The sequence below is a fragment of the Aythya marila genome (genome assembly GCF_965140915.1).
Source record: "Aythya marila genome assembly, chromosome: 22".
Classification (NCBI taxonomy): Eukaryota; Metazoa; Chordata; class Aves; order Anseriformes; family Anatidae; genus Aythya; species Aythya marila.
In genome coordinates, this window is record NC_139063.1 from 2,505,692 (window position 1) to 2,521,990 (window position 16,299).

At 57.0% G+C, this 16,299-nt stretch overlaps 2 protein-coding genes across 2 annotated transcripts; both read right to left on the reverse strand.

Moving 5' to 3' along the window:
* Positions 1-239: 239 nt before the first annotated feature.
* Positions 240-7,225, reverse strand: MRPS15 (mitochondrial ribosomal protein S15). The gene is made up of 8 exons (XM_082777662.1): positions 7,098-7,225; positions 5,622-5,684; positions 5,295-5,370; positions 4,404-4,452; positions 3,529-3,613; positions 2,507-2,565; positions 1,165-1,356; positions 240-431 (listed from the first exon to the last, which is right to left on the reverse strand). The coding sequence occupies exons 1-8, from the start codon at positions 7,180-7,182 to the stop codon at positions 312-314; spliced, it is 729 nt and encodes a 242-aa protein (XP_082633788.1). The 5' UTR covers positions 7,183-7,225; the 3' UTR covers positions 240-311.
* Positions 7,226-7,406: 181 nt separating this feature from the next.
* On the reverse strand, positions 7,407-14,938 carry CSF3R (colony stimulating factor 3 receptor). Its single transcript, XM_082777394.1, has 17 exons — positions 14,537-14,938; positions 14,009-14,097; positions 13,722-13,820; positions 13,162-13,461; positions 12,906-13,029; positions 12,618-12,787; positions 11,577-11,731; positions 10,982-11,135; positions 10,807-10,889; positions 10,465-10,678; positions 10,041-10,229; positions 9,717-9,818; positions 9,382-9,528; positions 8,951-9,091; positions 8,712-8,802; positions 8,455-8,536; positions 7,407-8,355 (listed from the first exon to the last, which is right to left on the reverse strand). Exons 3-17 carry the CDS (start codon positions 13,792-13,794, stop codon positions 7,861-7,863), a joined length of 2,520 nt encoding a protein of 839 aa, XP_082633520.1. The 5' UTR covers positions 13,795-13,820; positions 14,009-14,097; positions 14,537-14,938; the 3' UTR covers positions 7,407-7,860.
* Between the last annotated feature and the right edge of the window lie 1,361 nt (positions 14,939-16,299).

Sequence of the window (16,299 nt, forward strand, 5' to 3'; positions counted from 1 at the left end):
TTCTGCAGGCTCACCGGGTAATGAGAGGAGACAGACACTACTCAAAGGTGCTTTCACTTGAAGACATCACTGCCTTTCCCTGCCAAAGGCATGCTGATAAAGCCCCCAGCGCTCCTCTCAGCACAGCACAGGCTGCTCAGGACACGGTCCAAGGAAGCAGTCTTAAACTTCTAAAACACTTAAATCGCTTACTGCACTTTTTTGGGTACTCACACGGCGCAGATCACACATGCACTTAAGCAAAGTCGACAAGCCTTTTGGTAGCTGTTTATTTTTGGAGAGACTGGCTGTATCACAAACCCAGTGTGCAGCTACACAGCCGTCCCTTCGCTCTGCGCCTGCTTCTCTTTTGCAGCTCTGGCTTTTGCTTGCCACTCTCTCCTCTTCTTTAGCCTTTCTGGTGCTTTCAGCTTCCGCGCCTCCTGAAAAACCTGCAGGAGGAGCATAAGCAGGTGAGAGAAGGGGAAAGACAAAGCTGTCTGCTGCTGATTACAACCATTCTGCCGCTGCTGCTCATTGCGACACACAGCATGGATCTGATGAGTTCCTGCAGCGGAGGCCAGAAGGCACGCAATGTATTTCAGTGAAATCAGCTCCTTGCCCTTTCTTCCTCCAGGACTCCAAGCAGCCTATGTTCTAGGGTACCACTCTCTGATATTCAGTTATAGCTATCCAGTCTTTTACTTATAATTTAATTGGATTGAGATTTAATATTTATAGACTGAGCATTGTCTAGCTTTGATTCTGGTCAGTTACCGCAATACATTTAGAGCAAACGAGAGGAGCCAGTGGCCATACCCACATTTCTGTTCTAAAATTGCCATCAAACTTAATAGTCTTACACATTAGTTCCCCACACCAGGCTTGGAAGAAAAGCTGCTTAGAATCATGCATTTCTGAGCAAACTAGCAGCTCAACCTGAAGTTCTTAACCACAGTACACCCTCAGTCAGTACACGCTTCACTGCCCATGGCCTAAGTGCCTTTTGTGTTGTTTTTGTTTTGTCAAGCTTGTTTTGTTCTACTGCTATCATCATCTCCTCAAATTCAAAACACAGATTTAAAGGACTCTTATGTATCAGCCCTTTCTGTCCTAATTGTGACCCCTATGAAGAGATTTTTTCCTACTTCAGTTACATAGCTTTTGCTCTGGTTTGCTCCATACCTTGATACAAAATGCCTTCTTAACAACCCAGCGCTTGGTGACCCGTCGGGAGTAGGCAGGGGGTAGTGCATACTGGATATTCAGCTGCTTGCAGGTGTTTTCAAAGGCATCATAGCGGACACGGCGAAGATATGCAAGTAGTTTCTTCCGGCGATCCATGGCCATCAGCATGAGACGACGGTTACTTTTATCCTGTAAAGGACTTAATGTTCACTAGATTGCAAAAGATTGTACTTCCATTCCAATAAAGTACTTAGACCAAATTATGGCTAAAAGGAAACAATCAGGTTAAGGACAGTATCTTAGAACAATTTTTCTCAGCAGATACCACAAGAACATTAGATCACTACTACAAGATCTGTGAAGACTTAATTTACTTTGCACTGAAATTGCTTTTTTCCAAGCTGCAAAGACTTGGAGGCAAAGACTGTGGGAGAAGTCTACCGGCTAAAAACTCTGCTTCCCCTCTGAAACATACGCTTCCGTGTTATTTCTGGAACTATTTATTTTTGCCTTTCCAGAATTTAAATGTAAAGATAAAATCTGACTTGGCTCTATTTCACAGTTTGAATTGTTCTTTGGAAGAGAATATGCATAGCTTGATCCATACCGTCCAGGGCAATCTCATGGAAGAAATCGCTCTACCCTTTACAAGCAATTTGTCTAAAACCAGGCTTGAGCCAAGTAATTTCAAAAGGTCTTTTCTGCTGTACATTTGGCACAATTTCTGCGTTCTTTAAACTGAATTCTGTTCTGTTTTACTCTTTGAACTTTTATGATTAGGTAATACTTATGAACTTTTTTCAAACACGGTTGATTAATCCACTTCCCACCTTTTCCACTACATTCAGAATCTTCAGTAGATCTTTTTCAGAAACATACAGTTGTGATGTTTTCAGTTTGGACTTGAACCCAAGCAGCTTTAGGTAGGGAAATAGTCATTATGACATTAAAAATATTTAGTGGACAGAACTGTGCTGAAGGCAGAACAGATGGAGAATACAGCTGAAGTGATCACACTAGTTATGTTGAACACTAAGCATCGGAACTGTATCTGCAGCAAAACCAAATTTAGCTAAACTGCATTGAAATGTATCTACTCAGGCATTCCCAACAATCCAGTAACAAAAATAAAACACATTCCACATTTCAGTGGGTGAGAACATAGCTGTGACTGAGCCAGCAGTTTCCCAGACTGACAACAAGGAACAGTTACTGCTATTTTATAAACCATCTTAGCAAAGCCCTAATCCCCAGAATCAAAATCCCTTTGTTCTCAACTCAGAAAACAACCTGAACAGCTGTTGTCTCGCATGCACGGGCTCAGATCACTGACAGTTACCTTGGGATGTCTCTGAAGATGCTCCTCGTAAGTGCGTATCTTGGCAGTCAATATAGCAGCTATAAAGGACAGACACAAGAAGCCATGAGAGAGCAGAAGCTTTCCAGGGTGAGATGGCGTCATTTACGTTTCCTTCAAATTGCCAGTTGCAGACTGCTGTTCTTATGCGTACCCACTGCACCACAGCAAATATTATTGCACAGTAAATGGTAAACAAAACACAAAATATAACCTACATTAACCCAAGCATTACTATTACTATTATCAAGCTGCCTGATTAGAGGTTAATATTTTAACAGCTGATCACATGAATTTATTTGTAAGGCCTCTTGCTTTGCTGAATTACTGGTGAATTTACATTCATTTCATCTCCCTTGGTTTAAGCCTTGGAGGAACAGACACAGTTTAAGAGCTTTTCCTAACAGCTGCATCCAGCTTTCAAGGTTTTCAATTTTGGAAATGGTGCTGGTGGCAGCCTGAGAAACTGAAGGCCTTTATTAATGATAGCAGAGAACATTCTGGTCAATGGCAGTATGGCCTTCATCTCTGCACTATCCCTACACTGTGCTTCAGGCAGAACTTGCCTATGCACAAGGAAATTTGGCTTCCAAGGCTGAATCTAGCATTTCATTCTGGTAATGGATGCTGTGCAATGGTTCATGTCACGTAAGCATTTGAAGCAGAATAATGCACATGCGGCCTTTAGAGGGTGGATATCAAGTAGTGATTTGGAAACTATCCTTGCAGACACTTGTAATAAATATAACTGGAACAGAGCCAATTGTGCCCCTACTTTTCTGGTATTTCACATTTCTTTCACCAAAAGTGAGCTGAGCCTTCCTCAGCAAATCTCTTGTAAGCACCCCAGCCTGTACCGCAGGCTACCTGCCTCTCAGGTGCTCTCCTGAAAGAGATTTTCCTAGCTGATACAGCAAACTTGAAGTGATAGGGTGGGAATAGCTGAATAAAGGCAAAGTGAACTATCATCTGCCAACAATATCCTTCTGCTTCTTTTAACTTACTTTGCACCTCAAAGGAGCCATTGTCATCAGGAGACCTCCTGACCTTCTCCACCAGTTGCTGTGTCTTTATCTTCATTTTCTCCTTCTGTGGACAACAAAAGAACTTGTCACTTTCTGAGGAACACTGCAGGTCTGAGACACTCCACATCTCTTCCCAAATGCCCAGATAAAGGCTTTGTAGCTTTACTTGATGTCCATCGCAAAAGGTGTAAGTAGTGCTGCAAAAAAGGGACGAACTGCACATAGGATAGTGCTCAGAGTACACCAAGGAAGGAGCACAAAAGATCTCAACAACAGTGATTCTGTTTTCTGCTAAGAGTCCAGGCACATCCTTCTTCCCAAAATTACAAAAGAAGGCTGGTGAAGAGGTCCTGACACCCTCATGAGCAGCAGAAACAGAACCAAAGCTGGTCTCACATGGTAGCTGCCTTCACTTTTTGCATCTTTTTAAGCTTAGGTGGTAGGCATCAAGACACAGCAAGATCTTTGTGATGCTGTTCTGCTTTGCTTACTTGTTTTCTGGGCATACAAAAAATAAAAGTCATTTGAAGAACACCTGCTGCCCAGTGTACTACTTCTGTAATACAGCCCAACCGCCAGCAATAACGCAACACAGCTACATCTCCTCCTGTGCTCATGGAATACTTTATTACCCAATTTTAATATGCAATTATTATCATAAAGACAACTCCATAATAAATTTTAAGAGCATGCAAGACTTATCATCCTCATGTATTTAATATCCCCAGATCTGCATCCACCAAGCAACACTTATAACAAGAGTAAATGTAGGGCATTTAATAATATAGGTAAGTTACATAAACATGATGGTTTGACAAACCATCTAGTTTTTATGCATGTAAAATGACACTAACCTGGCTTGCCATTTCCAGTGACAATAATCTTTTCACTACGTCATCAACGCTGTAAGGAGATTGCAGATTGGTTTATAAGCTTAGAAACCAGGTATATTTAACAACAGGAATGAAGCTAGGTTTTCAGAACACATTAACTTCCCTCAAATTTATTCTGCAGGTTTACAGTGACTCTCCTCCCCTCCTAAACCTGTCAGCCACGAGCTATTTCTGTATTCCAAAGAAAAATAATGGCTGAAAATCACAGAAGCATCAAGTTTCCACAGGAAGCACTGTATGAATTATTTCAAATCACGCTGAAGTTCCAAAAACAACAATGCCTGCAAACTGCGTGCTAAAGGTTAACCACCAGGTAAGTAGCCAAGGACAAAATAATTACTTCTAAGACCTGCTCCTTCAAAGACTTGTGAAAGTCTCAGTTACGCCACTGGGGGCTGTCCATGCACCACACATGAAGAGTTCTGGAATCAAAACATAAAAATGCAGAACTCCAGGCCCAGATATCAGAAGTAGCCTCTCATTTTGAGTTGTTTAATTGTAGACTCTTTAACACCTGTTTTCGAGACAGGCATAGATTATTTCTAAGAAGATTATTTTTATCACGTCAAGATTATTTCTTTTTCTACGGATGTAGACAAAGTCCACAAAAGATGTGGACAAACAGCACTTCTGAGAAACATGCTCAGTGCATCTTACATTAATTAAACAGAAACTTAACACAGTCACAAACAGTGGTGGCTTGCAATTTTGTTATTTTTTTTTTTTAATTGCATAGCTGTGACCACAGAACATTCATTATTGAGCAGCTGACATGTTCCACAGATGGTGGTTATATGAATCTAAGCTACAAAGCTCTCAAGAGATTAGCCGTGCCTTTTTGCTGTATCATACCTATTTATTATCGGGACATTGGCATACTCTTTCTTCATCATTGTTGGAGGAAGATCATCCAAATGGCTGGGGATGTCTACAAGGGAAAGATAAGGCAGTAAGTCTGGCTCCCTCACCTTTGTAATCACCCCTCAAGCTGCAGAGATGCAAATTCCTGCAGCAGGGATTACGTTTCCCTCTCTTCTAACAAGCAGCGTACATCTGCATCTTTAAAGTGAAAAAGATGCAAATTTCCCCAAATACCCCCTCTTCTTGCTGCATTAGGGTACAACTCCAATAGCATCAACAGTAAAATTTTGCCACTTTCTCCCACCAATCCTGACGTACCTCTTATCTTTCTTCTCACAGGTCTGGCGTAACATCTTGCTGGCTGAATAAAGGCACTGCAAACTTGATGAAAAAAAAAAACAACAAAGATCTATTAGATTGTTTGCACTTTTCTACCTATATACTCATTAAACACTGCCCAGCCTGTACTAGAAAACTGGTCAGAGTATGTAGACTCCAAAATGATTTGTAACCAACTTAGGTCTTTTGTCCCACAGGGAGCATGGAACAGTTTCAGTGCGGTCCTCACACTGGTGCTAAAACAAACGGGTGAAGCCAACTCAAATGAAAAAAAGAACAGAGCTAGCAGGAAGAGATCACAAGCGCCTGGCCTGCTGCTAAACAGAATGCAAGGTTCTCCAGCTGAACTGTGTTCATTTAAAGGATTTAAATTGATTATTTAATGCCAATAATTTCACGTGCAAGTTAGATGGGCTGCTCTGAACTATGCCAGTGGCAGAGAGGTGCAGCAAAACCTTTGACCGGCACACCTTGGTACAGACAAGGATATTCATCAGTATCCTGAGTTCCAAGACTAGAAAGAACTCTTACAACTGCCCTTTCTAGGCTTTGATGTTGGTATCAACACCTGCTTGAGATTATCCAAGCATTCTTTCAAGTACAGGCTTTGCCAATCCTGCCTACAAATGGAGTTTGCTGAGCAGCAAGCTAGCAAAACTCCGCAGCTGGGAGGCACCAGACTTGAGCCCTGGCTCGCAGAACACGTGCTCAGCGCAGGGCAGATCTCCCCACGGCTCAGTCAGCCCTCTCGTGTGGCCTGTGCCGTAGCAGCACGCACAGAAACAGCGCTGGAGCTGTGACCTGCGCCTTGGATCAGCTCAGGGCCGGTTCTGTGCACACAGGCGTGCTGCACCTGAGGGATCCTTGGTGTTGGGGCTTGGACCCTTGGTGTCAGGGCCACCTCAGCTACTTCAGCACAGCCCCGAGGTGCTCAGAGCAGCCCCTCAGGCCATCCCCAGCCCTCAGCCCCCTGCCCACCTCCCCTTTGAACCCCAAAACCCCTCACCCACCCCCTGCCCACCCCAGCCCCAGCAGACAGGGGGCCGCCCAGCCCCACTCACCCCACTGCCAGCCCCACACCCACCCCACACTGCCCACCCCCGTCCCCCTCACGCCTTGCGGCCCCCCCGGGCCCTCCCCACCTCCCCCGCAGCACCCCCAGCCCCTGTCCCCTCCCCGGGGCCACCCAACCCCATGACCTCCGGGGGGCCACCCCTACCACCTTGGGGGCCACCTCTCCCACTTTATGGCCACCTCTGCCCCCCAGGGACCCCCTCTGTCCCTTGAGGCCCACCTCAGCCCCCCGGGGGCTCCCCCATCCCCGTCAGGACCCCCCCTCAGGCTGCTGCCCGCCCCGAGCCACCCTCACCTTTCCACCCTCCCCTCCGCTCCCTCCCCTTCTCCCCCTCTCCCGGCTCCCTCCCCGGGCCGCCCCGCACCCCCACGACCCCTCACCGTCCGCTGCCCCTCGACGGCCGCCCCCCAGGACGGCGGAGGCCGCCCCCGCCAGGCCGCGGCCCAGCGCCGCCATCGCCCCCATCTCCTCAGGGCCCCGCCGCCCTGGGCGCCGCCATCTTGCCCAGGCGCCGCCACCGAGCGATTGCCGAGCGCATCGATGGGCACCACCCCAATGTGTCCCCTCCCCAAAAAAACCCCAAAAAATCCCCAAAAATGGGCCCCTACCCCGGGCTGATCCCTCTTTATTGGGGTTGTTGTTATAAGGGGAGGTGGAGACGCAGCACTGGGAGCCCCCCGGTTAGGGCTGCTCTGCAGGGAGGCTGCACCTCACAGCCAGGCTGTGGGGTCGTGGGGGGGACAGGGGCAGAGGGGGAAAATAAAGAGGACAGGAGGGTGAAGGGGGTGGGAAAGCAAAAGGGACAGGCCCACGGTCCCCACAGAGCACCCCTTGGGGCTGCAGGGCTTTGGGGGACAGCAGGAGGGGGGCTCCGTGCCCAGCTTGGGGGGACATGGGGGACAGGAGGAGAGGGCAAAGGGGATGGGAGAGCAAAAGGGATCAGAGAAGAAAAGGGATGGGAAAGCAAAAGGGGATGGGAAAGCAAAAGGAACAAGCCCAGGGTCCCCACAGAGCACCCCTAGGGGCTGTAGGCTCTTCAAGGACAACAGAAGGGAGGCTCCATGCCCAGCTTGGGGGGCACAGAAGGGGATCACGGAGTGGGGTTTGGTCCGGGGTCTTTAGTCCCATAATGGGATGGCGCCGTTAACACCGCTGGAAGTCGTGGAGCTCCTCGGCCCCACTGATCTGCAGGCCCTGCAGCAGGGGGAAGTCAATGAGAGCCTCCTCCAAGAAGCCCCCGGCCCCCCGGCAGCCATGGCTGGGGGCGGCCCCGTGGAACCACAGGTTCTCGTAGGGCTTGGGGCTGGGGCTGCGGTCGAAAAGCAGGGGCTGCGTGGAGCTGGAGCGGAGGTAGAGGCGACATGGGACGTGCTGCTGGCCCTTGTAGCCGTCCCCTGCCACCTGCGCGTACTGCACGGTCTCACCGCTCCCGTAGGAGCCGGTGCCCGGCCCCGTGGCCCTGCTGGGGCTGTCCTGCTGCACGTAGGGCTGTGGCACCCCGGGGAAGGCAATGGCGGTCTCTGCAGGGGGATCCTTGCCCCAAACGGGTGCCTGCTTCCCTGCTGCTCTTTCCAGCACCGTGACGGTAGAAATGGTCGCCAGGCCGGGCTCCTTCGCACTGGGCACTTGGGGAGGCTCCTGGAAGAACAGCGTGTTGATGGCACTGCCATGTTTGTAGGGTCCCCTTTTGTGTGTCCCCCTCCCAGCATCGTGCAGGGGAGGCCCCAGAGGTCTCACCTGCTGCAGCTCTGCTGGCACCCACTTGCCCAGGCTGCTGTTGGCCGGGTCGGGGACGCTGGGCCAGAACTGCTGCTTTACCCTGGGGGTGACACAACGAGGGGGTCAGCGCGGTGCCCAGGACATGGCTGCTGTGGGGCTGGAGCCATCAGGATGGAGCTGCCCCCTCCCTGCCTTCAGCCCCTCCGGGGACGAGGGCAGCTCCAGCCACATACAGAGCCTGGTCCCGACCCCACAGCGGGGCTCTCGGTGCTCACCTCCCGTTCTTCTGGAAGCAGATCAGCAGGGCTGTGAGCAGGACGAAGATCAGCCCCAGGGTCAGGAAGAGGATCTGGATCTCGATGTCATCTGGAAAGCAGGGGATGGGGTCACGGCAAGAAGTGCACCTTGCAGACTGGTGGGGACAGCGGTGGGGCAATTTTGGGGCAGGAGCTGGCACCGGTGGGTCCCCTCACACCCCTCCAGCGTCCCCAAAGCCCCTCACGTCCATGCTCACCCAGCACCATGGTCACCAGGGTGAGGCTGGTGCCGTTGGTGCTGCCGCCGACCGTGGAGGCCATGATGTGCACTTTGTAGAGGGTTGATGGCTTCAGGTCCCGGATGATGAAGGAATTGAAGGAGGAATTCACAACGGCACCTGCGGAGGCACGGGGGCTGCTGGAAGGGCTGGGCCATGCCCTGCACAGCCTGACCGAGGGCTGCCCGGCAGAGTGGATGGGCACAATCATAAAATCATGGGAGGGTTTGGGTTGGAAGGGACCTTAAAGCCCACCCAGTTCCAACCCCAATGCCATGTGCAGGGACAGCTCCCACTAAAACAGGTTGATTAAATAGCCATGGGTCCAGATCCATCTGAGCAGGGCCCGGGGCTGCTGACGCCCTGCACGGCACAGCCGAGGAGGGGCAGGGCGCGGGGCCGGGACTCACTGGCCACCTCGGCGGTGCTGTTGGCCCAGAAGATGGTGTAGTTGGTGATGAAGCCGTTCTGCAGCTCAACGGCCACCGGGTCCCAGCAGAGCTCCGCGTGGGCCTTGCTGATGCTCTTCAGGTGCAGCTTCGGGGCGTGGGATGGTGCTGGAAGGGAGCGGGACGAGCGGCTGAGCACGGCACTGAGCTGCTGCCTCTGTGCCCCGGGGGGCTCTGTGCAGCCACAGCAAGCCAAATCCCAGCCCGGTGGGCTGAGATCTTCTGCACAGCCCCTAAATTTGGGGCATGCGGGGACCAAGATGGGCCCCGAGGGGAGGTGTGGGCAGCACACGCACCCTTCTGCCTGGAGTAGGCTGCTGTGTGGGCGGGCGTCCCGACGGCGTCCTTGTAGAGGGGGCACACCGAGATGTTGTAGCGCTGGAAGGGCTCGATGCCGCCTGCAACGGAGAGCAGAGGGGGGCTTCAGGCTGGGGGTCCTGGCTGCTGAGCCCCCCCGGTCATGCCAGCCCCCGGGGAGCCGATGGAGAGCAGGGAGGGAGCGTGTGGCGTGGGCTCGGGGCAGGGGTTGCTGCTGGGAGCCCCAGGAGAGACCCTAGGGCACAAAACCCTGCAGAGCTGCTTGGGACCCCCCTGAAACCTCCCCAAAACCCCCTGCTTACCCTGGATGAGGGCAGAGGTGGCGGCCCCATCGCGCTCCATCTGCCAGCAGGCGCTGCAGTGGCTGGGCTCCGAGGCCACCCGCTGCCACTCCAGCACATAGGCGGCCACCGGGGCCCTGGGTGCCTCCCAGTGCACCCAGAGGCTTCGTTCACCTGCGGGTACGGCCCGGAGCCCAGCCAGGGGCTGACCTGCGTGGGGACAGCCACGGGGCTGAGGGCAGAGGGGAGCAGCCCAGCCCTGCTCCCTGCAGCCGAGAGCCCCCCGTGCCCCCGCGCGCTGCCTGGGAGCATCGTGGGGAGCCCCTTTGGGAGCCCCGCGGGTGCTCACCCTCCCTGGGGGCTGCAGCCACGTTAAAAACGCCACCCAAACCCCTACGAGGGGGGAAGCTTTCAGCCCACGAGAGGTGCTCTTTCAGACCCTCACCTTTCCTCTCCAGGAGCACGACCTCGGTCGCTGCCGACTCGCCGGCGGCGTTGTAGGCTGAGAGGTAAACCCTCCTGGTCCCCGCCGGGGCGGTGAAGTCGCAGTGGGTGTCAGAGGTGTTGCAGACAGTCGGGGGCTCCCGGCCTCTCCTCCTGGGCCCCAGAGCCACGCGGTACCCCAGCAAACGCCCGTTTGCCTCCCGTTGCCGCGGGGCCTGGGCGCAGATGGGGGCTTACAAGGGATGGTGCTAGGTCCCGAAGGCAATGCCCTGTGCTCCCCACGGGGCTTACAGGGGGTGCTCGGCCCCGAAGGCAACACCCCACACTCCCCACACGCGCTCACCTTCCACCGCAGCTGCACCTCCAGCCTCCTGCCCACCGGGTCCGGCCGCGTGCTCCACCATGCGTCCAGCTTCCCCGTGGGGGCTGTAGTGAAACAGGGGAGAGCGTGGCGGTGTCCTTGCAGCCACGCTGCTCAGGGGGTGTGCAGGGCCCCCCCCGGACCTCTCTGTGCCCACCTTTCTCGTGGGTGGTGTGGTTCCTGGCCGCGCTCCACTCGCTCCAGTGGCCGCGTGCCGAGTGCCGCCGGCAGCGCATCTGGAAGAGGTACGGGGTCCCGAAGAGCAGCCCGCAGCACTGCGCCGTGCCGGCCTGGCCGATGATGCCGGTGACCTGGGGGCAGCCAGAGCGGGGTCAGCTCCTGCCTCCAAACCCCATCCAGCTGTGGGGTATGGCCCCGGGAGCTGTGTGCTGGTGTGGGGATGAGGGGCACCCTGCGCTCCTCTTCCCTGGTCACGGCACGCGTCCCATCACCATCTTCCCCCTCCAAAGAGGGGAAAAGAGGGAGCTGCTCTGGTTGGGATCAGGACCAGGCTCAGGTTCTGACCCCATAACACTACCCTGGGGTTTTGAAGGCAGGGAGCCACTACGATGGCACCGCAGGCAAAATGCTGCTGCTGCATCCCTCCTGGGAGGGACCTGGGGGCTGCAACCTGCCCCTGGATGTGCCCAAGGGTGCAGAAAGCAGGGCACAAAACCTGGCTGAGCTCGGAGCAGGGGGGACGCCCTGGTTCCTGCAGTCCCCGGTGCCCTGCAGCCCCCAGCAGCACTCACCAGCACCCAGTTGGGGTCCTCGGGGGGCCGGTAGCGCAGCTCACACCACAGCTCCATGTGCGCGCTGCTCGGTGCCACCGCCCAGGCCAGGGTGACGCAGTCGGTCTGGGGGGGCACGGACTGGATGCTCCGCAGGGCCGGGGGCTCCAGCTGGGCTGCAGGGAGAAATGGGGGGAGCTGGGGGCATCCGAGGGGCTGTGCCGGGGCCACATCCTGGTATGGGGCTGTTATCAACGCCTCGAACCCCAGTGGGGCTGGGTGCTGAGCTCGGGGTTGGGGGGCAGGGGAGGAGCCTCCCCAAAATGTTTTGGGCAAGACTTTGCGAGAAGGGGCAGGAGCTGGAGAGCAACGAGGTGCAAGCAACCTGCAGCACACGGGGAGAGCCTGGGGAAATGCATCTTTTTCTTTAGGAACCAAAAGATTTGCAGCTGGCCCCATGGCGGGCAGGGGCTGCCCCATTTCCACTGGCTATGCCCACCCCACACTAGGACATGGGGATGATGCTCAGGAAAACGGGGCCAGAGCTGATTTACACCACAGGCTGGGCTAACTCCTACGGGGGAGAGAAACACCCCGATGGGTGCAGGATCGGTGCACAGCCCAGGAAGGCAGCAGGTCCGTGTCCCTGTGGGGGCGAGGACCCAGTCCGAGCGGGGTGGCTGGGCTGGTTGGCTGGCAGCCCGTCCCCAGCAGGACGCCTCGCGGTGTCTGGGCAGGTTCCTGTTATAAATAGTTGATGGGAGCCGAATGCATTATTAATGGAGCTCCTGAATAAATGGGGAATCAATTGCTGGAGAGAGTTGTAGAGTGCAGCGGGTCAACCGATGGCTTGTAACCCGCCGGCGCGCGCCGCACAGCTCTGAAACGCGGCGCTGGCACCTATTCATCTCAGCAAGCCATTTATCAGGGCAACCTGCCTGTAAAATACGACCCGGGAGCCTGACACGCTCTAACGGCGCTCTAATATCCCTCCCTCACCGATAATTAGTCTCCCCGGGCCCTCGTTTGTGCGCGGGGAGGCCGGCGGCGGCCGTCACTCACCGACGTCCATGGGGTCGAGGCGGAGGCGCTCGGATTCGGCCGTGCCCAAGGCGTTGGAGGCGGCCACCCAGATCTCCATCTGCCCGTACAGCTGCAGCAGGCGCCGCGGCACCGTGCAGTGGCTGCGGCCACCTTGAGGGGTGCAGCCCGTCACCGCCAGGGCTCTGCTCCTGCGGGGGGGAGACGGGTGGGCTCAGGGGGCAGAGGACGGGCTGGGTTGGTGGGGAGAGGGTTGGGATACGCAGCTGAAGGGAAGGGATGGGGATGGTGTCCCCCGGCAGGGCTTACGTGGAGCATTTGAGCACCACGCTGGTGGGGAGGTGGCTGTCGGCTCCTGGCTGCCAGCGGCACGTCAGCCCGTAGTCACTGAGGTTGAGCAGGCAGCTGAGGTTGGAGGGCTTGGCAGGGGGGTCTAGGAGAGAGCAGCCAGGAGAGGAGCTGGGTAAAACGCCCTGTTTTGGGTCTGGAGAAGCCTCGGCCACCTTGTGGGGAGCACACAGGGACGGCGGTGCCTCGGGGGGAGACGCCTGCGTGGTGGACTTACAGCCCGCCCGGATCTCGGCCAGGCCGACCCGCTGCTTGGTCCCGTTCCACTCCACCCAGCACCACAGCTTGGCCTGCGTGCGGTTGAACTGGGGCAGGGTCAGGTTGGACACCTCGGTGTCCCCCGCGCCGCAGCCCTGGCTCCCGGCCACCGTCTCGTTGTCCAGCATCCAGGAGATCCGTGCCCGCCCGCCCTGCAGCCCGCGGCACAGCCTGCTGCGCACGCTGCACGACGCCGTGACGGCCGAGCCCAGCGGCACCACGGGCGAGCCCACCTCCACCGAGGCACAGCCGAGGGTCCCTGCAGGAAAGGAGAGCGGGCACGGCCGTGACAAAACCATCTCAGCCCCCCCGGCACCAAGGCAGGGCAGGAGCAGGGCTCCTTTCCTGAGAGGGGCCCCGCAGCCGCCGGAGGGGAAGAGCTGGGCGTTGGGCAAGCCTTTCACAGCCGTGCCGGGCCCCATCCTGCCGGTGCTCCTGTCCCCAGCACACTCCCAGCTGGTGGGATGGGCACTGGGTGCCTTGGGGACTTTGGGGGCACGGGGCCGGGTCCCCACTCACCGCCCAGGCGGAGGAGCAGGAGCAGGGAGAGCCGCAGCAGCAGCAAGGGCGTCCCCACACCGCGCCTGGCCATGGTCTGCTCCGTGGCTTTGGCATCACCTGGAATGGAGATGCAGCGAGTTGAGAAGGGGCTCGGAGGGATAGAGGAGCCCGTGATGGCCGGGGATTTTTCCTGGACGACGATGTCCCTTTGGCATCACCCGCAGCTGCCCCCCTGCAGCACTGACAGGTCCGTGCCCGGGCTGTAGGAGTCCCTTTGGATCTCCCCCCCGGCAGACCCCGCTCACCAGGTCTCGGTGCCGGCTCTCCGGGGCACAAACGCCCTGTACTTCGCTGCACCACGGGCTGGGCTTGTATCGGGTGTCTTCAGCCCCTGCTGGGGAGAGATTTGTGGTTTGAGCAGGGGTTAGAGCCGGGGTTTCAGGCAGCAGAGATAAGCTCAGACAGGGAAACGAATGAATGACGGCGACGCAGCAGGGCTGGCCGAGCCTGCAGGGCCTCGGGGTGCTGCCTGCACCCTCTCCCTGCACTTCTGGCGCTGCATCCCATGGCTGTGCTGGGAGGGGTCCCGCTGCCAGCTCTCCCCGTGCCCTGTCCCAGCCTCATCCCCCTGGCGCTGGGCACCTGCCCCATCCCAGCACCCGGCTCCGAGTGCTCTCAGCTCCTCTCCCCTCACTCCGATGTCCTGCGTGGGCGGAAGGAAAGCAGCCAGCCCGGGGCACCACAACCCCCTGGCACATGTGGCTGTGCCAAACAGGGGCCGGCAGAGCCACCCGTGGCCGAGGGGACCCCAGCTCCCTGTGCCCCATCCCTACCTCTCCGTTCGGTCGCCGTCACCGCCCGCTCCCAGCGCCGGCCTCCGGCTCCCTGCGCTCAGCCCGTTTGCCAACATGCTGCTTTCCCCGTTAGTTCCTCAAAACCAGCGCCGTTAATTGCTGCGACTCTCTGAAGAAGGTGATTGCAAAACACTTCCCTGAAGGCTGGGCTGCCTCGCTCGCTGCAGGAAGGAAAGAGCCCGGCGGCACGCACGCATCCAGCGCCGGGGAGCAGCACCCGGCCTCCCCACCCTCCCCGCTCCAGCACCACCATCTCCAAGCTGGGGCTGCGGAGAGGGACACGGCGTGGGGGAACGGACGGGGACACGGTTTTGGGGGTGCTGGAGCGGGGTTTTCCAGCCGCACCTTGCCCTGGGTGGCACCCGGCTGCCCGGTGGCTCTGCGGGCAGTGCCACCAGAGGCAGGGAGCCATCGGCTCCCCGGGGAAACCCGCGTCCCGTGGGGTAAACAGGGGATTGCCCAACCCGCCACGCACCACGGCCTTCGCAACGGTGGCTGTGGCTGTTGTGCAAACGGGTGTTTACTACGGGATTCGGAGCACGCGTTTTGCCGTCAGTGCCGCCTCGCTCGGCGCTCACGCAACCCCTGCTGCAAACAGCCCGACCGTGGGGCCGAGGCTGCTGGCTGTGGGGCCGTGGGATCGTGACCCCCTTCCCCACCCCACGCTGATATTCCCCAAAATGCAGAGGGACGGGGTGGGGGGCGCACCCACAGCACCTCACTTGGAGCTGGGATGGAGCTCTCCAGGCTGTGGCCGTCGCACTTTGCAGACCCCCGACTCCAGCATGGGGCTGTTCCCTGAATCCCCCCCTCCCAGCTCCCAATCTCCAGCCCCTCGGACAAGATTTCAACCAAAAAGCTCAACAAAGAGGGGAAAACCCAACCGAGCTTCTTGGTGGGCACCCAGACGTGGGCACCCCCCTGGGGCCGGATGCTCGGGGGCTCCGTCCCCATCCCAGTGAAGCCCCACGGGGGCCGTTTCCCACAGTGGGGCAGGAGGGGGGAACCTTGCAACATTCCCCTCGGGTGTAGCAACCCCCAGCATTTGACCACGGAAATCTTCTTTGCAGGCTGTTTACTGCCGAGAGCAGGAATATTGGTGCCGGTAGCTATGGCGACGTGGGCATCTCCGTGGGAACCGGCAAGGGATGGCGAAAGCTGTAAACACAAAACCGGGCAAAAACAAGCTGCTGGGCACGGGGCCACGGCTGGGTGTCCCCACAGGTGTCCGTGGGGCTGAGCACCCCTGGGTGCCTGCCCGCAGGGCTCTTTTGTCCCCCTGTTCTGCAGGGAGAGGGCTCGACGCGGGATGGGTGGAAGGGGGTGATGTGTCCCCATGGCAGCTCTCTCAGTTCCCCTCCGGCTCTGAGTCACTCTCACAAGCCCACGGACCCCGTCCCGGGGGTGGGACAGGAGGATGAGCGGTGCCGTGACGTCCCCATGGCCACCGAGGGCTGGTGGCACTGCCTGGAGCCACCCTGGGCACCACCTGCGGTGCTGGAGGTGGTGGAAAATGAAGGATCCAGGCACTGCTGATGGGCTCCAAGCACGGCACGGGGCGGTGGGGCCAGCAGTGTGCATGGGGCAGGGGCACAGGGGCAGCCCCGAGCCCAGCCCCATCCGTCCCTCGGGCATTTCATCAGCCCCTCTCTCTAATTAAATCCCTGCCGGGTGGATCACTGCCATTAGGCAAAGTAAAGGACGTTACCCGGCTGCGTCGGCTCAGCTGTCAGCAAGAACCG